Raw genomic sequence first — 26,662 nt, forward strand, 5'->3', positions numbered from 1 at the left:
GACATGGGGCAAGATGCTGAGCCTTTGGAGAGTATGATCTGGACCATTCCTGCACTTATCCAAGCAATAACGAACAAGTAAAGAACTCAATATTTTGTTTAACTGTTCCAAAATTCAAAAGCTTCTGCAAAAGACTATTTCTCCTATGATGTGAAATGGTGGCTCTCTCATGAAGGGGGGTGGGGGGACAGGGACTTCTTAAACCTAACGCCTGGCATGTCCGACTAGGGCACCTGTCAAACCCCCCTAGCCAAACTCCCAATCATGACCCTTCCCAGACAGCCCTAACTCGCTGTAGCCCAAAGCCCAGGACAACTCAGTCACCACGAAGCATCTCCAAGAATCATGATCTGACAGTAACCACAGAAACTTTTCCTGGTGGGACAATGAACATGTTACACAAAAGGGAACTTCTGCTGCTGGAGACACTCGAATGCCAACAAAAGCCAAGTCTGTGGCAGTAAATATCAGATTCGCAGCCCATACTCTCCGAGCTTCAGTAAGAGCCCGTGCAAGTCCAGGCCAAGAAGCTAGGCTGGCAGGATCCGCTTCTATTCCTGCACATAAACAGCAGATGTCTTCACTCCTGGGAAACCATTCTTACTTCCTGGAAGTGTGAATGGTATTTTAGTTTCCCCTACGGGAGTCTTGGAAAAGACTGAGAGGCAAGTTCCACATGGCTGATTTACACTATAGCTTATATTTCTGCTGCTGTAAAGTTGAGAAACGTTATTTGCAGAGTAAGCATAGAGTAAAACCATAATGAATACCCAAGTTCTACACATAAAGTAGGCCATTTTATTTTGCTGGGGAGAGCAAGATGGCCACGTGAGCTCCAGAGGAGATGCTCGTCCAAAGAAAGGAGCAGAGAGAGCGTGAAGTCAGGAGACAGGCTGTACCCAGAGGCCTGGGGACTAGGGACCTGGGGAAGCAGAGGAGAGTCAGAGCTGGGACACTGGGAAGATGAGGAAGTTACACATCCAGTCTCAACTAGTAACAAGTCTACTTGCAATATGAAAATTGCAACACTGAAATAAACAGAGTATCATTCTCAACAACAGTTAGCCAAAAGCATACTCTATAGGGAATATCAGAGGCAATTCAGAACGAATTTGATCCTCTACTCTAAAATGTGCCCAGTAGATGATTCCATTAAGAATGATGCTACTTGGGGGCCGGCCCCGTGGCTTGGCGCTTAAGTGTGCGCGCTCCGCTGCTGGCAGCCTGGGTTCGGATCCCAGGCGCGCACTGACGTATCGCTTCTCTTGCCATGCTGAGGCTGCGTCCCACATACAGCAACTAGAAGGATGTGCAACTATGACATACAACTATCCACTGGGGCTTTGGGGGAACAAATAAATAAAAAAAATAAATAAAATAAAAAGAATGAGGCTACTTGGGTCTTGAATAAGTGCTTCCTCTGAACAGCTCAAGTGCAAATACAGTCAGTCCTCACTATTTGTGGATTCCATATTTGAAAATTCACCTACTTGCTAAAATTTATCTGTAACTCCTAAATCAATACTCCTAGTGATTTTGTGGTCATTCTTCGACATATCAACAGTGGCAAAAAAATCTGAGTTACTGGATGGGAATGTTCCCAGTTGAAGGTGAATAAGGAAGCACTGCCTTCTTGTTTCAGTTCTCATACTTAAACAAGTGTCCTTTTCGTGGTCTATGTAGTACCTCATTGGTTTTGCACTTTCGTGGGGTTTTTTTTTTTGGTGATTTTGCTGTTTAAAATGGCCCCCAGGCGAAGTGCTGAAGTGCTGTCCAGTGTTCCTAAGGGCGAGACCACTGAGATGGGCCTTACAGAGAAAACATCTGTGCTCGACAAGCTTCATTCAGGCATGAGTTATAGTGCTGTTGGCTGTGAGATCAGTGTTAATGAATCAACACCACATGTTAAATAAGGTGTCTTTAAACAGAAACACACATAAAACAAGGTTATGTATTGATTGGTTGATGAAAATGTGACCAGAGGCTCCTAGGAACCTAACCCTGTACTTCCCTTAGGAGCAGGGCTTCAGTATTTGCTAATTCAGTGTTGGTAGCACCTTTATAGAATTTTATAGAGCCACCTCAAATAACGAGAATAGATTCAATCTACCCTTCATCCCAGAGCAAGGATAGAGGGGCATGGGGTCGTGGAGGTGGGCTTAATTACTTGTAAGCTGTCAGGATCTTGGTGTAGTGGGGTGTAGGAGGGACTAGGAACCAGGAAACCCTGGGTTCTTGTCCTGTTGCTGCTCACTGGTGACCTTCAGGATGTCACCCGATTTATCTATGCCTCACTGTGCTCACCTGACAAATGAGAGAGGAGAAGGGGGGAGCTGAGGAGGGAGAAGGGTTTGGCCTAAAACATCTCTCAGGACATCTCCAACTGTGAAATACCTCTCAAACATTTTATCCCATCCTGTCCCCACTGGTCACTCATGCTCCAGCCACACTGGCCTGCAGGCTGCTCCCTCCTCCTCCAGGCACACACTGACCTTGGGCTTCCCCGTTAACCATCTGGTTCCCTCACATCTTACTCACTTCTCCTTCCCAGGAGGCCTTCCCTGACTATTTAAAACTGCAGCCCCTCCCAGCACTATCTAGCTCTCTTCCCTACTTTATTTTTCTCCATAGAAAGTACTTTCACCCAAGGTACTTATATTCCACTCCTGTGATGTGCCGTCTCTCTCCCTCCCCGCACTGGAACGTGAATTACATGAAGGCAGGGACTTGGTCTGCAGCATCCCCCACCCCTAAGCACAGAACCTGACTGCTGAAAGGGTTACATGAGTTCACACCTGTAAAGTAGGCTTTGAGCAGTACCTGGAGCCTGGTAAAAATTGGCTATAATTATTATCATCATAGGGATTGAATGTATTTTTTATTGTTGGTTTATAAGAAAGGTTTCCTTACACCACTCACCTAGAAACGAAAAATCTGCAACTTTTTGCAAAGAGTCTGAGACAAACTCAGAGAGCTCATAAAGTGCGAAGACCCACACAGACCTCAATTAAAAGCACTGCTGCACCAGCCCTGAAGAGAGTATTTATGATGTTCAAATTCTGGAAGCTGACTCCTAGAAGTCTACATGGTACTTACACGGGAAAAGCATTTAATCATGGTACAGAAACCCAGAACACAAGGGCTCTGGGGACCCCGGAACCGAACTACCTCATTTCACAAATGAGTAAACCCAAGTCCCGAGAGCATTACCCAGAGCATGGCGCACAAGAAGGAGTGTCTGTCTTGTGTGGACTGGAGTGGGCGCGGAGGGTTGTCTTTAAAGGGTTCCCTTAGTAACCGCCACTGACCGAAATGGTCCCTGACCAACTGGAACTTACTGTGCAATGCAAAGATGACGTGAATTTGAAGAGATGCTCTTCCAAGCCATTTACGGCAATTCAAGAAGAATTTTAAGTAGTTGTTTTAAAGAATTTGCTTTAAATTAGATATATTGAATTCTTAGGGTAGGAATGTATGTACACAGAGCTGAAATACTAAAAAGAAGGATATTTTCAGCAACAGACTAGAATAGAGGCTAAAAGTCTAGTTCCAGAGATGACAAGGTATCTGAAGAACAGACATATCTGGGATTGCATCTGAAGATGGACCACAGAGACCCCTTGTGGCTTCTCCTCACAAGCAGGCACAAAGCAGTTGCTGCCACAGGCCAGCCTGTGGTAGAAACATGGGTCAAGTTCCTAAGGTCGTGACTTCCCACTTGGTTCTTCACATGGAGACTGGCAGCTCTCACCCTGTATTAGCTGAGTATTTCAAAATGCAAGATGACGTGCTTCTATTTTAAAGAAACAGCTTTGGCCCACGTCAACTTATACAGTTGGTTTCTGTTCCAAGTGAGTAATACACCTGTGTTCAGGTATCATCATGTTTTAAATTGCATGTGAGGAAAGATGAATAGAAGGAGCCTGAGGAAGCCCAGTAGCTCCAGAAACGGAGAACCATTCTAAGCGCAAGCATGACTGGTCAACCCTGGTGATCACAGAAAATAACCAAGGAAAGGAGGGACCCAGCGAGTGTTGCAAGGCAACGGATTCCCAAAAGTCCAAGAGGAGAAGTGGCTCTGCACACTGGATCCTGTCACAAAGCCCTGAGATGGGAATGAGGCATAAGGAAGTAAGCAGTCAGCAGAGGCAGGCACAGAGAGGAGAAGTCCTGGGTGAGGAGAACCTGCTGGGGAGGGTCAGAGGAAAGGAAGAAGAACTCAGTATTATCCAGCATACACAGCCGGCTAGCCTTGGCACCATGGCCTTGGGTCTCGGCCACACTGCAGAACAGGCCAGGGCTCCCTGACTGGGATGAGGCTAGAGCAGCTCCTGCCGTTGCCTGGGGCTCATTACTGCCACCTGTGGGACAACTGGGACTCTGTCCCCAGAATGGATGGGGTAGGTCTAGTGATTTGGGCTAGACTGCTGGCTCAAATTCAAGAAGCCTCATTCCCAAACTCATCTCTCCTTTTCCTGAACTCCTAAGACAGATACTCAGTTGAACATCTCTTAATGCTCTGCTATTCTTTGGATTAATTCCAGCTCCCCAATTAGCCTCTGAGCCTTGCTTTCTAAGCCAAACTCAAAGCTTTTCTAATGTCCTCTCTGCTTGGTTGATGAGGCCCATCAAGGGCAAGTGACCTGCCCAAGGTCTCCCAGCGCGTGAGCAGTAGGTATGGACGAGCAGTGGGGTCTCCTGAATCTCAACACAGTAGCCCTTCCACTACCCCCTGCAGCATCAGCCACTTGAGGTCAGAGACCCCCTGGGTATTTTTTTCATACCCCACAATGCCTAGGTAAGTGCCAAGCACATCATCAGCACCTATTAGCTGTTGATTAATTTTTCTTCTAATGAAAAGATGCTGTGTATCCAGAGAAAAGTCACCAAAAGTAATCAAAGTGACATGAGTCCTGTGAATTATAAAGAAAGGTGGAGGGAGTCCGGATTAATTTTCTCAGAGAAGAATGAGAAGGGTTATCTTGACGTATTGAATGATGGTGGGGAAAACGCCAACCAAAGGTTGTCCTTCTACAAGAGGAAGGGGCTTTGGAAATCCAAGGAGAATTTGGAGAGCAGTATTAGCGAACTTCTTAAGGAAAAGAGATATTAAAACAAGGAAGCCTCTACTGAGCTCTTTATCCCTGGGGCAAAGCTTTAAAAACAGGGTGATGATTTAATTGTCCCCAGTGACCTTCATGTTTCAACAAAGATGACTACACCAGAGTCATTAAGTTTATTCTGTATCTAGGTTATGATTCTGTCTGCAAAATGCAATCTCTGTGAAACTTATTCCATGACAAAGCATTAGAGCCTCGACTATCCTATTTTTCAAATTGCTTTGGGAAGAGCCTTTACATGTTAGAGAGGATGGCAGTTTACACTTGAGCACATAGAACAGGACACAAAATAATATTTATTTTTATGTCTTCAGATATGTTCACATATTAACAATGTTCTATGCCCTCGTGCTGGCCAGAGCACATTATCTTAATTCTACACAGCTTACTCTGGTGGGAAGGGGACTAGCTAGCACATCGTCACCACCATTAACACACAGTTACTCAGTGTGGGCACATGTTTGTCTCTGCAGACTTTGTATCTTTCATGGAGAGAGGTCCTCAATGAACTGTAAAGGAACGGGAAGGTGCTCTGCATATAATGCAATGGCAAACTACACTTATGTGCCACTACGAAATTATGTGCCATCAGCTTCCTGTGTCAATTCCCACTCTCGCCCCTGCTAACTTTTTTTTTTTTTCCCTGAGGAAGATTTGCCCTGAGCTAACATCTGTGCCAATCTTACTCTATTTTGTATGTGGGTCACCGCTACAGCACGGCTAACGAGTGGTGTAGGTCTGCGCCTGGGATCCGAATCCAAGAACCCGGGCCTCTGAAGTGGAACGCATGTAACTCAACCACTATACCAGGGGGCTGGCCCCCCATGTTAACTTTTTAATAAATTAAAAAAAAAGATTTTTGGGAAAATGTTTTATAGGTGCTACATTACTTATCAACAGTCTGATCTCTTCTACAGTAAGAGTGCTTTAATGCCGTTAAAGGCAGCAGGCCAGATTCTGCTATAGTCCTCCATCTTTTGCCATCCCTGTAACACTCTGAAAATCACAGTAAATGCTGGGGAGAAGTGGCAGACCAAGGCAAGGAGCGAGCAAACAATTGACAGTTTCCTGCAAAATGGGGACAACTTGGAAGTCGATTAATATTTACGTAGAACTTTAGAGTAAGGTCTATTTAAAGCTGGTATAAAGTCCCTGGTGACTGAAGGCCAAGTCTTTTCAACGAGGACTCTGGAGGCTGAGGCCAGAGTGGGCTTTAAGTGGGGCACCAGGAAAGGAAGGAAGACTTGCGTTGCTGAACTCAGGGGCTCTGTTCCCGATCCGGCTGAACCAGGCTGGAATTCTGAATTGAAAAATGCTTTACATAAATGTGTCCTAACACAAAGGAAAAGGGGAGAATAATCTGTTCTACGTAAAGTGAAAAATCACACACACACTAAATCCACCAGCCAAAAAACTGTTTCAAGGCTTGTTTTGTCTATAAGATGAGACAACAAACACTCAGTCCCATATTGACATAGAGTAAATTCTTTATACACGTGGTCACTGTCTCCTTCATGGAAATTAGATTAAAACTCCTCACACAACTTTCATAAGCTGGTACTATCTGCATTTTTATTAATAACTAGTGTGTTACCAGATATTTCCCATTTTAATTTTTTTCTGAGGCCTGGAAAAAAGAAATTTATGCTGCTTAAGTTAAGCTCTGACGCATCGTAATACTCCAATTGCTAAAATGATTCCCAAACTCAGGGATTAGAGAGAGAGGGAGGGTGGCCTTAGAGACGGCATACCTGGGTCTGGGCTAAACCCCACGTTGTCTCCAGGTGACTTTATCCACAGAGCAGCAAAACCGATAACTCACCATGACAGATGGGACTGTTGGGAACCATTACATCACAATTTTTTAAAGAAACTTTTGGAAAGCCAAAATCATACATTATGTTTGGCTACGGCTCTAGAGTTATCAAAGCATTCCTATAACATCTCATTTTGTCTTCACAATAATACTATGAGTTCCCCAGACTAGGCATTAGTACCACCTCATTTTACAGATGAGAAAAGCAGTGTTCAGAGAGGTTAAGTGACTTATTTGAAGTCACACAGCTCATCATCGACAGAACTGGGACCAGAACCCAGGTACTCCAGCTCCTACTTCACACTTTTTCCCCTTGGAGCATGGCCCTGCATGAGGCACAAGACTCTGGCTGGTTTTTCCTCTGTGGCATTCACTGGGAGTCAACTGCTTGGGTACTCCACTGAAAAAAAAAACCCCAAACCAAAAAAACAAACTAAAAAAAACCACACACACAAACAAAACCAAAACCAAAACACACACACAAAACCCATATTTTATTTTTCCTTTCAATCTTTAAAGCAGTTGAACATCTTCGGGTAAATTCCAGCTTGTGCTATAGAACTCCCACCACAACAAGAGCACAGGGATCACAGAACCAAACCAAACGCCTGCTTGCAAGGCCACAGGAAGGCCCACCTACATCCGAGGCAGGGCAGCCCAGGCGATAAAAGCTTGGGCTCTGAAGCCAGACTGCCCGGGTGCCAGTCTCCGCTCTGCCATTTACCAGCTGTGGAACTGTGGGCAAATCACCTAAGATGCTGTGCCTCAGCTCCAACCAAAAATAGGAGATAACGAGAACATACCTCACGGGGCTTGTGGGAGAACAGCACAGTGGAAGCACTGTGTGGGTGTTTGCCACAGCCATTTACAGAGGTGCCAGATGAGTCTCAAGACAGGAAACTGAGCTTGCTGATAACGGCCCCAGGAATGTTTGTGACCCATACACACGAAATGCTTGATGCACATCAGCTATCATCGTTATTTTATCATCAGAAAGAACACAGGCTTTAGAGTCTGCCTCACTCAGGCTCAAATTTTAGTTCGTCCATATAATAGATTTGTGATTTTAGGAAAGTGACTTAGGTTCCTTGAATCTTAATTTCCTCACATGTAAAATGGGGATAATAACATCACCTCCCTTGCAGGGCTGTTCTGAGAATCAGATGGCCCACGGCATGGGAAGCGCCACATAGGGTTTCCAGCACGTGGCTGGAATCAGAGAAATGCTAGTTTCCTTCTCCACCTACTCCTACCATCACCAAATGATGAAGGTCCCCGTTGGATGTCCATTCTTTCTAGATCTCAAACAAAACATGGCAGAGATGTATAAGAATATCTGAAGCAGGAGAAATGAGCTTCATACAGTCTTTTATTTACTAAGTGACGCTGGTCTATAGCATTAGTGAAGAGGGAAAAAACTGAGCACTTTCTATAAAAATAAGCTCTAGGTTGCTCTAGATCTCATCTGAACTCACAGATCTGAAAAAAGTCAAGCGCTCAGGAGAAGGGCTTCTTGACGAATCATAAAGTTTTGGTTCTAGTTTCCATTTGTCACTTACATGAACCAACTTTCCAGCTTTGCTAGAGACAGGAGTCGCTTGCTGGTCAAACTGACCATTGGTAATGTGGCTGAAGCCGAAAAGTGGGCCCTGGGTGGGGACCTGTCTACCCCCTTCCTGAGCAGCAAGTCGGCTGAGTGAATGAGAGACTGTAATGAATTCCAAAGGGACACATTTCTGCTCTGTCCCATCAGAAGGTGAACTAAAGCACCATCTGGCTAGAGATCTGGGTTCGGAATGTGTTGGTTCAACAGCTAAACATAGTCGTAATGAAGCGATTTTTAGTCTGAGGGTCTCTTAAAGTCAACTGAAATTATTTTTAAATTAATTCATTTAAAAAATTGAGATGTAATTGATATATAACATCATGTAAGTTTAAGGTGCACAATGTGTTGGGTTTGATGCATTTACATATTGCAATCTGATTACCACCGGAGCGTTAGCTAAAACCTCTATCATGTCACATAATTTTCACTTCTTTTTTGTTGAGGGAACATTTAAGATCTATTCTCTTAGCAACTTTGAAGTATGTACTGCGGTACTGTTGACTATAATCACCACGCTGTGCATTAGATCTCCAGGACTGATTTATCTACTGGTTGCAAGTTTGTACCCTTAAACATTTCCCCAATTCTCCCAACCTCCCTCAGCGCCGGTAACTATCACTCTATGCTCTAAGAGCTCGGCTTTTTTAGATTCCATGTATAAGTGAGATCATATAGTATTTGTCTTTCTCTGAATGATTTATCTCACTTAACATAATGCCCTCAAGGTCCATCTATGTTGTCACAATTGACAGGATTTCCTTCTCCCTCATGGCTGAATGATATTCCATTGTGTATATATACATATATATATGTATATACACACACACACACACACACACCACATCCTCTTTATTCATTCATCTGTTGACTGGCACCTTAGGTTGTCAATTAAAATTATTCATGTGTTATTGCTTAGTGAACTAATCTCAAACATCACCTTCAACATAAGCAACTGAAATTCCATGTACAGATAGATGCAAGTTATCTCTTCCTTCTTTAATTCCAGTAACATTGTAACTGCTGTTCTTAAATGAGATTACCATTTTCCTGCTGTATTATTTTCTTTTGCTCCCCTCCCCAGTCTGATTGATCTCATACCACCCTGCATGTAATAGGCCAAATGAATGGATGGATGAATTGGCTGCAGACAACCGTTGAGAGTTGTCATTCTTGGTGTTTAGAGACTGCAAATATGAAAGCTTGACTACTAAAATGATTTCCTTAGAAGCACCGGAGACACGAGCAGAGGAAGAACTCAGGCTCTGATCTTTGTGACTTCACACTTTGATGAGATTTTAAATAGGAGTTGTAGGAGTGAGAGGATGGTGTGGCTTAGCTAAAATGGCTTGGTGTCTGAATTATTCTAACAGTCCTATAGGCAGAACCATCATTTCTGTATCAATTTTATTAACTGTAAAAAAAAAAAAAAAAAGAAATGTCTGCATTACTACCTCAACACTGGTACTGGCAGTAATTTCTCAGGCAACAGCCCCGAGAGAACAAGCCCTGATACCTGTCGGCAATTCTCCAGGTAGTGCTGGAATGCCAGCTTCAGGACTCCCAGGTCTTGACCAGCTGGCCCTTCCCGGAGGAGGCAGCCCTGCTGGATGAATGCACCACTGCTGCTTCTACCTGAGGCTGTTCAGATCCGTGACTATCCACGGCGCGGAATGCTTTGCCAGGATCCCACGGGACAAGGTTCACGCACCTGCTGGTCCAGCACACCTTCAGAATGTCCATCTCCGCCAGTGCTGCTGGCCGCTGCCCATCACCTCTCCTGCTTCCTGCTGCATTCCTTCAGGGGAAGAGGGAAGTCTGCCTTTCCTTAATTAGCCTTTCTAGGCATCTGCCCAGCACAGGGTGCAGCTGCCAACAGTTGGATAACAATGCACCTCGTTTCAACAGTGCCCTTCAAAACCCGGGGGCTCACATGGCTGCCAATTCCTCGACTGCTCGCTCAGGCAAGTGTAGTGGCCAAAAGTTAATAAGGGAAAGGAAGCCGTGGTTCTGCCAGAAACACAGCATTACGCTTGGCCATATTGGCAAATAAAGGGAAGAAAACAGTTTTAGAAACACAAAAGCTGTCCTCTGGGCTAGGAGACAAAACGAACATGCAGGGCCAATGGCTCGGTGTCCAGGAGGCAGTGCATGTCAGCTCTGCTCAGCGGAAAACCACACTGGACCAGGGTTGGGGAGCCCGGCTTTGAGTCCCGCTCTGCCATGACGACGGCAGATCACTTTGCTTCTCTCTGTTCCTTCCACTTCTCCTAAGGCTTGAGCGAGATGGTCCTTATTTTCTCTTTGTGAATGTCAACCTAAAAGCCACGCATGACAGGACAAATCTCGTTCTGGCAGGACCTGGTATGTTTGTCACTGGCTCCGTGCCTTGGTTTCTTGATTCAACTGTGTTGATAATCATGCCCTTCACTAAGGGCATTTTCATTGAACGACTGAAATGTAGGAATGACATTTTTGCAGATTGTATGTCCCAAAGATGGCCGCAATAAAGCCTCCCATCCTACGTGCTTTCTGCAATGTGACCTTGCCACTCTTGCTCAAGAGGTGGAGTCCATTTCTCCACCCTTGGATCCGGTCTGTGATTGCTTTGGTTAATCGAATATGGAGGAAATGATGTGCTGCCATTTCCAGGAACAGCCTTACCTCACCTGGTAGGTTTGGCTTTCTGCTTCTTGGAAGCCAGACGCCACATAAGAAGTATACCTGCCTCCCCAAGACCACCACTGTGAGAAGCCAAAGCCACATGGAGAGGCCCTGAAGGATGAGATGCCATGTGAAGAGAGAAAATGGCCAAGAGCACCGAGTCGCTAGGCATGAGGAGGAAGAATCCAACTTGGAAGTGGATCCTCCACTCCCACCTGCCCCAGCTGCCCCCATGTGGATCAGAAATGAACTGCACCCCTGAACCCTTCCCAAATTCCCGAACCCACAAAATCGTGAGCAAAATAAATGGTCGTTTTAAGCTACCAAGTTTTGGCAGAGTTTGTTACACAGTACATAGGAATAGATAACAGAAACAATGTTATCTGCAGTATTGGACAAATACAGATGAGCCTCACCTTAATAGATCTGTTCCTAAAAGCATTTGCTGAAAATGAACACAAATTTACATGTAAAATTATTTTTAAATCTTCTGAACTTACATTTACATTTTGGCAGAGAATCACTAAATCCTGCTGTAATGCAAGGACACTCATTAGTTTAGGCACCATCTCCTTCTGGGAAACCACATAGAATTTGCCTCTTTGTTGTCTGCCCCTTGAAGGCAAGGTATATGTCTATTCCTCTTTGTAACAGGAACAGTAATCATGGCTAATACATAAAGCATGCTTATTACGTGCCAGGGACGCTTCCAAGCACTTAACACATATCTTACGTTTATAATATATCAACTCAATGTTTACAATAGCCTTGTGAGGTAGCTACTATTATTATTCTCACTCTACAGATGAGAAAACTGAGGTACAGAGAGGCTAAGTAACTTGCCCAAGGTCACCCAGCTAGTAAGTAGCAAAGCCTGGCTTTAAACCCAGGTAGTCTGAGTCCAGAGTCCATGCTCTTAACCATTATAACTTACAGCCTCTCCTTGAGCATTAAGCATTCAATAAATGTTTTTGACTCAATTACCAAATCCACAACAGAAATCAAATCCAAACTTCTCACATAGATCAGGATTTCTGAAAGAAAAAACCCGTGCCACACAACCAAAAATCAATTATAAGAACGACCTGCAGACATAAAATCCCATATAAATGCTAAGTAATGATAATGAATTTGCTACACAGACCAAAAATAAATCTGAATGAGAAAAGATACTCCTTACCCCTTCCTGTTTATCTATTAGTGCTAATCGAGTCAGTAGCTGCTAATATAATTACTTCATGAAAATCTATGCTAATAGGAACCCAGGGATGGCACAGATAAATAAAGCTTACAGATATGTCTCGTGTTCCCTCACCATTCATTTCAGAAAGCTCCTCTACCAAACCTACTAACCAACTGATTTGTATCATCTCCTTCCTTTTCTCTCCATCTGGGGCAGGCTGCAACAAAAGGGTAAGGAGACAAGAGAAGCTTTCACAACAACCAGTGCCTGGATAAAAATTCCCCAAGCTGAGAACTGCTGCAAAGGGCCGTAACGGAACTGGAAGGTACCGTGTAGAAAGACAATGTCTACTTCCCTGTAGAAGACACATGGAAACGACACCTTATTTATCAGGTTTCAAACTGGTTACTGTTGCTACTCAAAGTGTTGTGTGCGGACAAGCAGCATCAGCATCACCTGAGAGCTTAACAGAATTGCAGTCCCTCGGCCTCGCCCGAGAACAGAATTTGCCAACTTGTGCAGGAAAGTTTGAGAGCCTTGCAAACGACTGGCCCATGTGAGTCTGGGGGACGGTGAAAAGAAAGGGGGAGTCTATCCTCAAGCAATGACCCTCCACCCCTCCCCATGCTTACCTCCAACATCTCTGCTTCCTCCACCCAAAACACCCAGGCGGCCAAAGGGACCCGAAAGCTTAGGGAAGCAGTAACCGGGGCGGCTGGGGGTGCGGGGAGGGAGGAGGATGATACTTTCTTGGGCTTTGGAGTCAAATGCATCTGAGTTTGAGTCCCAGTTACTAGCTGTGTGATAAAACAAATTATTTAACCTGTTCAAAGAACCAGTTTCTTGTCTGTAATCTGGGGAAAATCACCACGATGCCTTGTGTTTACAAGAAAATTGCATGTAAGTGCCTAGCATGGTGCAAGGCACAGGTGGAGCGTGTGTTCAGAAAAGGGAGCCAGCTCCCTGTCTCCAGCCCTGGCTCACATCACTTTCTCTCCTTCCCCAGATTTGGAGAGGGATCAGATTGAACTATTTCATCTCCAGATGCCATAGATCAGGACTGCCACATTTCACGTGGACTCTTCAAATTCCTCAGGACCAGAAGCGACTTCTGAGATGACGACACATTCATTTTACAGATGAGGAAGTTGAAACCCAGAGAATTTAATGCTTGGGATAATACAATTTTCCTTACCCAGTTCCTTTATCATGGATTTTAAAGAATAATGTTCTAAAAGCAGTTCTAAGAACGTCTCCTCACAAATATCCTGAAAATGATCTGTTATACACTGAGAGAAGACAGTAGGATGAAGTGGTCACAGGCCCCGGGGACCTACTTTTGAATGCTATCTCCACCACTAACTGTGTGACCCTAGGAAAGACATTTACTCAAATTTTCTGGGATTCACTTTTCTCCACCTGTTAAGGAGGCCCATTAGATCATTTATAATGTCACTTCCAGCTATAAGCAATTCAATGATTCCAAATGAAATGCCAATTTCTTTAAAGATGTAATTTTCAATGTTGTCCACAAGGTGGCAGAACACCTCCTTTACAGAAGTCCAAGCAGAGCCACACAAAGGATATGCCAAGAACTCTAAGGAACTGGTACATATTTTCAAAGCATTAAGTTTTCTATAAGTTAATTATAACTGATTTTTATTTTACTGTTGACCATTCTAATCAAGCATTCTAATCTAATCAGCAATATGCCACATGCCATGAGGAAAGGAAAGCTTTATAGGGCTAAATTTAGATTTTAAGTTATGAAAGTAGGACGAAACTGCAAAATAATGGGAATTTAGAAGCGCAAACTACCTGACCACCCAAATGTAGCAAGGAGTTGCCTTCTTGAGCAATGAAGCAGGAGAGGCAATTATCTAAAAAGGTTTGAATACACACAAAGTTTTAAAACATTTTCACATGGAAAAGTGACACAAACAAATAAATGAGTAAAGAGAAATATTTAAGATTACAATAACGAATAAAGTTTTGAATTTAAAAATGCATAAGGGGCCGGCCCCGTGGCTTAGCGGTTAAGTGCGCGCGCTTCGCTACTGGCAGCCCGGGGTTCGGATCCCGGGCGCGCACCGACTCACCGCTTCTCCCGCCATGCTGAGGCCACGTCCCACATACAGCAACTAGAAGGATGTGCAACTATGACATACAACTATCTACTGGGGCTTTGGGGAAAAAAAGGAGGAGGATTGGCAATAGATGTTAGCTCAGAGCCGGTCTTCCTCAGCAAAAAGAGGAGGATTGGCATGGATGTTAGCTCAGGGCTGATCTTCCTCACAGAAAATAAATAAATAAATAAATAAATAAAAAATAAAAATGCATAGGGACTAAACTCAATGTGATATCTTGAATTAGATTCTGGAACAGAAAAAGGACATTAGAAGAAAAACTGATAAAATCAGAATAAGGTGTTAGTTAATAGTTTTGTACCACTGTTAATTTCTTAGTTTTGACACGTGTACTAGGGTTAGGTAAGACAGGACGTGAGGGAGGCTGCGTGAAGGATATACAGGAACTTGCTTTACTGTCTTCGTAACTTTTTGGTAAATCTAAAATTATTCCAAAATAAAAATTTTATTTTAAAAAATGCATAGAAAATAAGGGGAAAAACTGGACAAGAATGGACAGAAATACAGAGTTTTATAAGAAATGCCCTTTCTTGAGAAGGGGACATTTTATACTAGGAGATAATGGCTAACATGCAATAAAACAAAGATGAATAAATAAAATGACAAAGCCTAGAGTATAGTGGGCGGTGGACAAAGAGGTGTTTTCTAGGCTATTACTGATGGAATTACATGCTGCTGTAGCCTTCCTGAAAAGCAATTTTGCAATAAGTGACAGAAGCCATAAACTGATAGCCTTTGACCTGGTAATACCCGTTTTAGCAACCTATACTGAAACACTAATTTAAAAGAAAAAAGCCACCTATTTTTATGAAGTTGTAGCTATCTGCTCTGTAGTACTGGAAATTGCTCTTGTGGCCACTGGGTGCCAAGACAGACTATGGCACTATTAATTAAATGGAATATTATAATGGAATTAAGAATGACAAATCTGAGAATTGTGGAAAGGAATATGTGAGTAATTTTTAAAGAGCTCAGTAAATGCAATGTATATCTAAATTGGGTCCAGGAACAGAAAAAGGACATTAGTGGAAAAAATGGGAAAATGTGAATAAGGCCTATAGTTTAGTTAATAATATGGTATCAACACTAATTTCCTAGTTTTGATCATTGTACCATGATTACAAAGATGTTTTTAGGGAAAGCTAGGTGAAGGGTATATGGGAACTCAATCTTTGCAACTCTTCTATAAATCTATAATTATTTTAAAATAAAAAGTTAAAGGGCTCAGAATTATACACAAACACACACATATTGCTATCAACTACAAAAAATATTTATTGTATAAAAAATTAGGTAGGCTCAAAAAACATTTTCAGAGTTACAAATATACTTTGCTTTTCTGAGGGGGAGAGAGAGTGCATATGTGCACGTGTACAGGTCATTTTATGTCGCCACTGCTGTTTAGAGGTTTCACTGAACAACTGATTATCAAGATGCTCAGACTCAGTGGCTGGAGAGGGTTCCATGTATCCACATCCTGATAGTCTAAAAATGATTTTTATTTTTTTAGCATGTAAATTTCACTTAGGGCGTAGGGCATATATTTTCTATAATCATCTTCTTAGTAATCATTTCTCAGGGACTATATTTAGAATTCCATCATACATGAAATTAAATATTTTTAGGTGCCCGAGGCAGCACTAAACAGGCGAGAAGTGACTAAGAGGGCAGATGGGGGACGACAGAGGGTGGTGGTGATGGGGAGCTTTTCCAAAGTGGCTTCATTCAAGTCAGTTCTCAACTCACTCACATCTTCAAAATTGGTAAAAAATAATTTCATTTAGGGCTGTTGGATTTTGAAATAATTGTAATTCTGAAAGATCGTCTTGGCCTTCCCTGGGCCCAATTCCATTAGTGAGTGGAGGGACCCTGCATCCAGAGAAGTACAGCGAGACTCCTCAATTTCCTGAGATGTCAACCCGCCACCTGCACGGTGGACCTAAAGTGTGTAGCTCTGCCAATCCCCAGCAATGCGGCTTAGCTCCACTCCAGCCCCCGGCTTCCTCCTGTTCTGGCCCAACTTTTATCATAAGCCTAGTTGAAATTAAACTATGAGAGATGGTCTGAAAAAACCTGCAGCCCACCCATTCCACTTCTAGAGTCTAGAGTTCATCTCTGCCTCAAGTCTGACCAGAAAGCTGGTCCACACTGTCATAATCCTTCACCAATTTACATGAAATAAGTTTTGCTGGGGTGTTTATCCTTTGCTTCCAATGACTAATGCTATGAAATACCAACTGGCAAAATCCAAATTTCTATATATTACGTATTTGGAATATCGTTGAGGACACTGATCACATTATTTGATGGTGGTCCCCAAATGAAGCTCCAAGTGACACTCTTCTTTAGACAGTCTAGTGAGCATGGGCTCTGGAGCCAAATGGCCTGGATTCAAATCCTGACTCTACTACTTACTAGCTGTTAACCTTTCAATGCCTCGGTTTCCACATCTGCCATATGGAGATAATGATACTTAGCCCACTGAATTTTTGTAAGATTAGAGTCAATAGGAATAAAGTTTTTAGGACCATGCCTGGCAAAATGTTAGCACTCAATAAATATTAATTATTACAATTATTTTATAATGAAGCACTAGAAAAACCATCACATTCCATAAGGAACTGGGATGTTTTTGCCTTATGTGCTGTGTGATTCATATAAAGGAAGGTTCTGAAACCCTTTTCCCCTGCCAACACGCTTGTGGTCCTCAAGAGTGACAGTGACTTTCTACAGCACAGGGGACCTTCAGAATCTAGGGTGCAGCGGGGGCAGTTGGAAGCACGAAGTTTGCAGAAATCCTTTCAAGATTCTGAGTTGCCCTTAGAGATTCATGCCATCGACCTTAAGAATCCCCAATGTAAATAATCACCAAGAAGCACAAAAATGAACCTGAAGGTCAATTTTCGTAACTACGCAGAGTCCTCTGATCTGAAAAGCCACGTTTTCCCTTCTCCCCAGTTTGATCTGTCCTAACTCCATCTATCGTCCCAGTACAGACAGGTGCACTGCTTATTCCCTTATATTTTCTGCGCCTTTTTAAGAAAGCATTTGTTCTTATAACTCTTCTCAGATCTTTTATGGAACAAAGTAGGATTTAAAACAAATGCAACACACGTACTTTTTTGTTTAGAACTAAGTGTAACTTCAGTAACTTATGACAAAGCTGAGCCTCCTTATTAATATGAACAAATTCAACAGGTATTGGAACAGACACGCTGGCAATAGAAAGGTGGCAGATAAAGAATTCACTAAGCAATACAACTGGGAGGAAAAAAGAGAAAGCACTGACACAGGTAATATTTCAACTAGGCCTTCTATTCCTGTTACCAATTCGATATCCATTCCATGCATCACCCTCCCCACCCGCTCCTGTCAATTTCACAGGGTGGCTTTACCGACGTCACTGCCCTGGCCCTGGCGGTGGGCAGAGATACCGCTGCTGCTCGCCTCTCCTCCTCCAGGCTTTGCTGATAGCCATTGTAAAACACCCGATGGCAAAGCAAATTATTCACAGCCTGCCTTCCTGTTTTACTGCATCCCTTCCTTGCCATAAAATTTATCTTTAAAGCCCAACATGTTAGCAGCAGCCCAAGGACTTGTTCAGAACACTGCTGGCTCTGGAGTGGCCTTCATCCGATCAGGCTGTGCTTAGCTTGAAGCTGAGTTGACCAGGAGCAGTGGAGATTTCCACTGCGAGCCCTGAGACTCTTACAGAACCAAAGGCAATATGGTAGTTTCTGGCAAAGGAGTCAAGGTTTTGAACCTGCACAGTGTTCCCCACTTAGCTACTACTAAGGGAAACTACTTGCTGTTTTATTCATAGACACACATCTACCTTGGGATTCAGAAAAAATATCTAGGACCAGCTACATATGCAAATGAAAATGAAGTGTGCAAAATAAAAATGCAGGGCCCCCTGCTCAAAAAGCAGGAAAAAATATAAAAAGTACTAAAACATGAAACTTTTTCCTTTCTTCTGCATTCTCTCTCCACCCGTTAGGATGTTTTTTAGTTGTTATTTAACGTCACGCTCCTTCGGGCACAGGGATACTTGCAGGGTGAGCCCAGACTATCACAGGTGCCCAGGGGCCCTGCCCATTCCCGGAGACCATCAGCTTCTGGGCTCCTCCTCCTTCCAGCTACTGGACCAACGCCCCATGCCCTGACAGGGGGTGGGGAAATGGAGCCAGGGAGTCCCCTTTCCTATGCACCTACCACCCCCACCCCCACTTGAGACGGGTGACCCTCAAGTGTATTGCAACATCTGTGCTAGAACATGCTAGGTACCTAGATTGGGAGTAGGCAGGCCTCACCCCCACTGAGTCACCCGCTGAATATACCAGGTGCTGTAAGCCTGGGCTGGGCAGGCTACTCCTTTGCCCCTTCCAGAGACACCATGGAGATTGCGTGCTCGATGCCAACTCTCACCATGCTCACACCTAGGCCCCTACTGGGGAGGAAGGCAGTAGTAGTTGCTGGGTGGGGGCAGGGATGGGGAGTTCTGGCAGGGCCTGGGGTGCCGAGGAACAGGGAAACAGGCAGCTAAGAACCACCCAAGGAGGTAGGGAGGTGGCAGGACTGTGCATCAGCCAAGGCTCCAACCCCCTGCTGCACTCCATTGCCCCATCAGACTTCACTTATAAAACACAAATTCAAAGATAAAATTATTAACAATTGCGAGACGGCAACCACACAGCGTTAAAACCCCTTACATGGGGCCCTGATTCTCAGGAGAACTGCACTGGCCACATGCCCTTAATGCTGGCCCTGCCGGCCCAGTGGCTTAGCGGTTAAGTGCGTGCGCTCCGCTGCTAGCGGCCCGGGTTCGGATCCCGGGTGCGCACCGACACACCACTTCTCCAGTCATGCTGAGGCCGCGTCCCACATACAGCAACTAGAAGGATGTGCAGCTATGACATACAACTATCTACTGGGGCTTTGGGGGGAAAATAAATAAATGAATAAAATCTTTAAAAAAAAAAAATGCTGGCCCTGCTGGTGCCCCACCAGAAGTCCAGAAGCAAAAGTTCACTCTCACTTTCCATCACAAAATGCGCCTGTTTATGACAGCGATGGCAGAGGTTTCACCCTGCACAGGTGTGAGGCTGCCCTGGAGGAGGTAGGCACAAGGGTCTCATACCACCTGTTCAACCACCCCTCCCACTGCATTGCAAGGCAGAGCCTGGTTTATCTTCAAAGGCTTCTGAAGCTCACCCATTCAAACAATAATTTTAACTTATCACATTGTGCGAAGAACTGATATACGAGACACAGGCAGAGTCTTGATGATAGAAATCCTCCTAAACCTGACTTGGCCTAGGGATTTACTTTAAGTGTAGGGAGATTAGGAAAGAGAGAAGATGGAGGAATAATTACTTATTAAGTGGTTCTGAGTTGATGGTTTATAAAAACTGGGCCATTATCCAAAGTCATGACTTTGATGCAAGAATATAAGCTAGTGGCTGAAAGCACGTTTCTTACAAACCTTGGCTTCTGGGTCACTGTTGATACTACAAGAATCGTCATCATCAGCATGTGGAGCATTTCTAGAAAGAAAAACAGAAAATTGGACTTAGAATTCTACTGCAAACTCTAGCTGCACAAAGCCACCCATCACAGCAGGTCCTTCCAATGTCCTACCTGAGTTTCAAAGATGCGTAACGTAGTGTTGCTCCTTCAAACTCTTTTAAGCTGGGGTCCGGGTTAACTGTGGCGGCATGCAAATCCTAGGGGAAAACAGATCCCTGTTAATAGAGAAAGGGGGAGGACAGGGCCCCAAATATCAAAGGCGAGAAAAGTCCTCCCGGCATGAGGCAGAGAGTGTACGTGAGCTTAGGCAGAGAAAGGCATGCATGCAAGGACTGCCGGGTGCTGACTCGGTGCAAGCGCTGTTCTTACAAGACAATGGGGAACCTGGGGCAATCAGCTTGAAGTCATTCACAACGGGAGACATCAAAAAAAAGGCAACACGTGTGTGAGCTGGACAGCCCTAGCAAGAAGACCCATCACTCGGTCCCTGCAGAACGCATGACAGTCATGAAGAAGAAAAATATACAGCCACAGCCATGCAAAAGGACACAATATTAAATGAGCTAAAATCTGACAATATACTTGCCTTCCAAATGTCACTATTAATCTTTCCCCCATTCAGAACAGCAAAATCACTCCATGGCTGTTTCTAGACATATAATTATTCACATAGGAAAAAGCACATTGATTTAAAAAAAAAAGAAAGAAAGGAAAGGAAAGACAAAAAAGGAAAAAAAAAACACAAGACACTGTTAGCATTGATATTCACAGGATGGGTTAGGGAACAAATTCACTCTAACAGCAACTTAGCTCACTCTGTCTAGATCTAGGTTATCACCTGAAGACCCGGCAGGAGAAAAGAAATGGAGCTTTAATCACTCACCAAAACACAGGACTGAATATTAGTAGCAGACAGTGAAGTTATTTTCTAAATGTGCCCTTAAAAGCACACAATATACTTCCAAATGTTAAATGCCTATCGTCCCTAATTCCATAAGAACCTTTTCTCTCCCATTAACCCAACAGAACTGTTTTCAGGAGGTGGGGGTAGAATAAGGGATGATGCTTGTCAACGTGCTGGTTTGGAAACTGGGGAGTATCCGTGGCTAAGGGCATAAAAAAACTGCAGGTCAAATTATTTTCACTTAAAAAAGACCATAAAGGAGAACGAGAGTAAGGAACACAGCCTGACCTCAACATCTTGCTGAGATTTAACCCAGCAAAAAACAGCCCTAAACAATCTAATGTAAATTCCTCTAATTCACAAAAAGCCCTACTTCCTTGCCACACAAACCTCTTCACAAATTAATATTTGATCATGAAATGATTTTCTAAACATAATTATAGAACAAAACACGAAGCCTTGCCTTGTTGGCAGAATTCTTGCAGTTGACCTTTGAATCTAAACAACTCCTTCCATCCACCTTGGACAACAAGGAACCGTTGTTTTCTTTTTACTCTATTGAGTAATTATTCAAATATTTTTCATCTAAGATTTGGGGAAAAACACAATACTAATAAAACACCCAGGGACATCTTTATGAATTTGTTCCACTGATTTGTCAGGCAAATCTCTTTTCTTAGATAATAAATCAACAACGGAAACTTTTCAAATAACTTTTCAACTAAAGTTCTTTGCAAATGAGAAGGGAACAGTGACCCGTAACTTTTTCTGACAACATTAATACAATTTTTTAAAACCACTCAAAGCAGAAGCAGCTAAGGTCAAATGTCCCACGTGTTGAAAGACACATTTATTTGACTCTGTAGGACTCTGAAGGCAGTCACTGCAAATTTAGATCCATTATCACTACTGCACAGTGGTGTCACTGTTGCTTTCTATGTTGGACTGGGCACCTGAACTGCAGTTTTTCAATATAAAATAGAATTTAGGCCACTGTATTTATTTTTTTTAAATAATCTGTTTTATTGAAGAAAAGAGCAGGAATTTTGCCTTATCTCTCGTTACTCCATCCCCAAAAGCAGTGCTCAGTCACCTGAGGGGACCTGTGAACCCCCTGAAATGGATGTGGGCTTCTGTGCATGTGTGTTTTCCTGGGGAGAAGATCCCCAACTTTTCTCATATTTTCAGAGGGGCCAGTGACCAAGAAAGGTTTAGAATCACCATCGTTTAGTAATCAGGATAAGAACCTGAAAGATCAAAAATTTTTAGCTAAAATTTCTTTTTAAAAAGCAAAACAGGCCTATTTGACCCCAAATTGTCATCATTGTTTACAGGTGAGCACTATTTGTTTTTCATTTATATTGAACATTGAAAAAGGATATCAGATGGTGAATTAGGAACGCTCAAGGTAATCATGTTCTTGTTGGAGAAATTAAAAAAAAGAGTGGGTGTTTAACAAAAGGAATCTGAAATCAAAAACTATCCTCAAGAGACACTGTGTTGGAACTAGAAAGAAAGAATATTTTTAAAACAAGTATTCAGAAAACCTTTAGCATTTAATTAAAACAGTTCTCTGTATGTGTGGTTTAAAAAATTTTTTATGTATTTACTCTTTGGGTGTAGGGGTCCCTGTAAAGTAAAAGTTGATTATAGTTCTACGACTATATGACTCTAGCTCTTACGCCACAGAGACATGAGTCAGCTGGCAAACTTCCAACAATCACCTTTTCCTGATTTAAATAAACAAAGGCCCTATACAGTGATTTTCCAAATGCTTAAAAAACATGGGTACTCCTAAAGAAACCCTTTAGTACAAAACTCAGGTAAGGAAAAATGGGACTAACATTATATGTTATGACTAGGCCAAAAGACCTATTTTCCCTCCTCTATTTAAAAATATTCATTTTCAGAAATTTTCTCCCCTGTATAAGTGACCATGATTTTTCCTTTTTACAATTAAGGGCAATGAAAGAAAAAAACAATTTGTCTTAAATTTTAAGACCTACATATTCTATTCATCTAATTTTTTTAATTAAGAAGAGAAAATACAACATTTTAGCTAGTAAGTTTTTTTAAAAAACAACCCAACAGAGTCTTTGGTTCTGCAGCCACCCCAGCCTGTAGTCTGGGTGGTGGGAGTGAGAGACGAAAGAAGAGAAGAGACAGAGACAGTAAGAGACGAAAAGGCAGGTGGTGCAACATGCCTCAGGAAAGACACAGACACAGAGAAAAGGAAAAAGGGTCGTTACGGAAGAACAGAGACCATCTTCCATGAGCAATGACCTCCCAACGGATAATCTTGCAGGCAGTGCAGCTAAAGCCTCGTACAGCTGAGAGATGTTCTGGTGCCAGAGTCATAGCTGGGCACATCCTCTCATGGTGCTCATCTTGCCCTTGCCCAGGCTGCAGCACCCCTGACCCTGATTACAGTGATCACACTCAGTTCTGGGAGAGCCCTGGAGCCCTAGCCCCTCAGAGACAGCGGACACTGACCCAGTGCCTTGAGCCCGGCGCCCGTTATGACACTTCATGATCTTCCAGCATGGCATACTCATGACCACACAGCAGAAGCCATGCCAGGGTAGACCCACTAAGGTAAACCAATTGTATAACCTTGACTGCTGAGCACTTTTTTCTTCCATACTTCTCTTCTGGGATCTTGGAAAGCAATTCCACAAATCAAACAAAAATGATGCCTTGTCCTTCTTCAGGAAAAAAGCTAATACTGGAGTTCATCCTTTGACAGTGCCCACAGGGTGTTCTTGAGGATGGGTTCTGAGAGTATGAGAAAGTCCCTATGAGGTGCTAAGAAAGTCTCTACACAGTGGTATCAAATGCAAACTGGAGAGCAAGGGTGGAGGGTCGAACCTGCTGAGAACTAGGTAGAAGGGAAAGCATTTGAATGTTCTACAGGGGCTTTGGTGAAGTTGTAATCACGTCATCTCTGTGTGCACTTCAGAAGTTCTGAAGTTAACACAGCCTGCTGGAAAGCTTGGGTTCAAATCCTACCTCTGCTCACACTTGCTCTGTGAGCTCAGTTCCTTGTCTGTCAAACAGGGCTAAGATGAGCTCCAATCAGAGCGTGGACAGAGTGAGATAAGAATGTCAGCCCTCAGCCTGGGGACTGGCTGCCCGAAGGTGCCCAGGAAATGGACGTTTCCTTACCCTCTTCTCTTTCCATGGAGAAAAGAAACAAGGCCATTTGTCAGAATAAAAAGTTTGGGGGCCTATGGACTACAAAGCGTTATGACTTAATGCTTCTTAATCCTCTTTTGTCAAGATCTTGAGCCTTGGTTTGCGTGGCCCTGATACATGGCAGAGTACCTGGAATTCTGGAATTCCAAAGAATAGGCAGGCAATGTTCATGAGCATTGTATCCACATATGTGTGTCTATTTTTCCTTCTTTTTAACATGTGTTTTGTTGGATGCAACATTATTAGAAGAATAGAGTTATGATTTATCATGCAAACGCAATCCAGAGAAGTAAAAAAATACAGATATATCAAACTAGTAAACAGATTTACAAACGCTTGTGTGATTACATGAGTCCCCATGAGCAGCAGTGCAATGTAGAAGCGGTAAGCTAGGGAAGGGGCAGGAGGCCCAGGGCTCTAGTGCTGGCTTTCCCACCACAGCAAGCCACTAAGAGCTCCCTCAGCTCTGAAGCTGTGTGTTTCTTCATTCAGCAAACATTTAATGCACTTCACCATGTGCCAGGTGCTGGGGACACAAGATGGGGGGCACAGGTCCTGACCCCTCAGGAGGGAGACTGACATGCCACAAGTAATACTACTACAAAGAGACACTACAGAATAAGGGCTTTCAAAGCGGAGGGGTGAGAGCAATAATTCCCAGGAGACGCCAGGATGAGGCCAAAGAATTTAAGAGGAAGTAACATTAATAAAAACAGGGAGACCAGATTCACTAGAGGACTGGCTCCTGTACTAACTCAGCATAGAAACACCCGGAAAGCTTATGATAAAGGCAGATTCCCAGGTCCCACCTCGGAGAGTCTAGCTCAGCGGCCTGGGGTAGGACCAAGGAACCAGCATGTTCTACAAGCCCCAGAGGTCATCACGGCTACAGTCCTTAGCTCCAAGGCTGAGAAATACTACTGTAGCATTCACTAGGCCTTTCTTTTTTTTTTTTTTTAAAGATTTTATTTATTTATTTTTCCCCCAACGCCCCAGTAGATAGTTGTCTGTCATAGCTGCACATCCTTCCAGTTGCTGTACGTGGGACGCGGCCTCAGCATGGCCGGAGAAGCGGTACGTTGGTGCGATCCAGGGATCCGAACGCGGGCCGCCAGCAGCGGAGCGCACGCACTTAACCGCCAAGCCACGGGGCCGGCCCGTCACTAGGCCTTTCTTGAAGGTTCTTCCCAGCTCTAAAATGTCATGATTACTTGACTGGATCAAGAAGTTCAGTAAAATGATGATAGACTGGCCCCTTTATGTTGTCATCTTATGTCTAAGTGTATATGAAAATGGTAGGTTCTAATGTAATACATGCATTTTGCCCTCCTAGGGAGTTAGCTGCTCAGGGCTGCCAGAGACACCATGAGCAATGCAGCGATAGAGTGAATTATGATCAAGAAGAGATCAGAGTCCTGAGAAACAATTTGACCTTCCCTTGCTTCAGACCTACTTTCTCCTCCATACTCTCTTCTTAAGGAACTGGGAAACACCGTCAGCTGGAAAGATTATAAGTAAGACCTGACTACCGGCCAACAGTATTCGTAAAAATATCTTGTGTGGCTCCCTCTTCTCTCTCAAATTCAAGATCCAAGTAATTTGGAACAAATCAATGGATTGGGGGGAGATCATCATGGGCCAAATTTCAGCAGCAAATGCTTCCCGGCCAGTTTATAAACTTTCAAAAATACTGCTGGCATGTGCAGAGGAAACATTATCCGCTGTGCTTAACACTTCCCCAGTGAACTTTGGAATGTGAAATGTAAAATGTTCAAACTGTAAGGAAGCTTTCAGTCCTAAACTTATATGAAGCTTAGTCAACAGATTTGGCACTTATTTATGCAATTTTTCTTTAACAGCCAGCTCAGGAAAAAGCTGAATAAAATATGCATTTCTAACACAACATATTACAAGTTTCTTCTCGCCCTCCACATTTTGCTTTCTCTCATGTTTCCAAATTAGTTGAAATAGATTCTATTTAGAGACCAAAGAAACGGTGTCAGAGAAATAAACATTTCTCTTCAACTGTTATTAGCACCTGAGACAATGTTATCAAGAGAAGTCATTTTCTAGAAAGCTCTACATATGACACAGCCCTCCCTTGGGGTGAGATGAAGAGATCTGAGGCTCTCCAAGACTGCTGATATACAGATAGTGAAGCCTGAAGTAGGGATGGGGGTCAGCAGACCTTCATTCAAACTTGACTCCACCACATATTAGGTGTGTGATCTTGGGCAAGCTCCTTCACATCTCTGTGTCTCAATGTTGTCAAATGTAAAATGGGAATGACAACTATAGTCCCAGATGCATAGGGTTTTATGAGGAATAGAGCGATAAGGCATGAGCCTGGCATTGTATACTCTCAATTACCCTTAGTGCCTCTTGTTTAATATCCATGTCAGTGTCTACATGTCTTGGGTATGTGGTAGGCTGCGTCTTTTCTCCAACTCTCTCCCTCTTTTTCTCTCTATCTGCTCATCCCTTTGCCTCTATGATTTTAA

The 26,662-nt window shown here is 43.4% G+C and overlaps 1 protein-coding gene across 15 annotated transcripts in view; it reads right to left on the reverse strand.

Annotated features, from left to right (window-relative positions):
* APBB2 (amyloid beta precursor protein binding family B member 2) overlaps positions 1-26,662 on the reverse strand; it is a 355,319-nt gene that overhangs the window by 82,632 nt on the left and 246,025 nt on the right. For 13 of the 15 annotated variants that reach the window (XM_058546954.1, XM_058546953.1, XM_058546952.1 and 10 more), the window contains 3 exons: positions 20,649-20,711; positions 20,174-20,259; positions 20,019-20,079 (listed from right to left, as the gene is read on the reverse strand). In XM_058546954.1, coding sequence (XP_058402937.1) covers positions 20,019-20,079; positions 20,174-20,259; positions 20,649-20,711 — 210 coding nt within the window. The remainder of the gene's footprint in view (positions 1-20,018; positions 20,080-20,173; positions 20,260-20,648; positions 20,712-26,662) is intronic. The other 2 variants (XM_058546956.1, XM_058546955.1) reach the window with 1 other exon arrangement.

Source organism: Diceros bicornis, chromosome 8 (assembly GCF_020826845.1).
Source record: "Diceros bicornis minor isolate mBicDic1 chromosome 8, mDicBic1.mat.cur, whole genome shotgun sequence".
Classification (NCBI taxonomy): domain Eukaryota; kingdom Metazoa; phylum Chordata; class Mammalia; order Perissodactyla; family Rhinocerotidae; genus Diceros; species Diceros bicornis.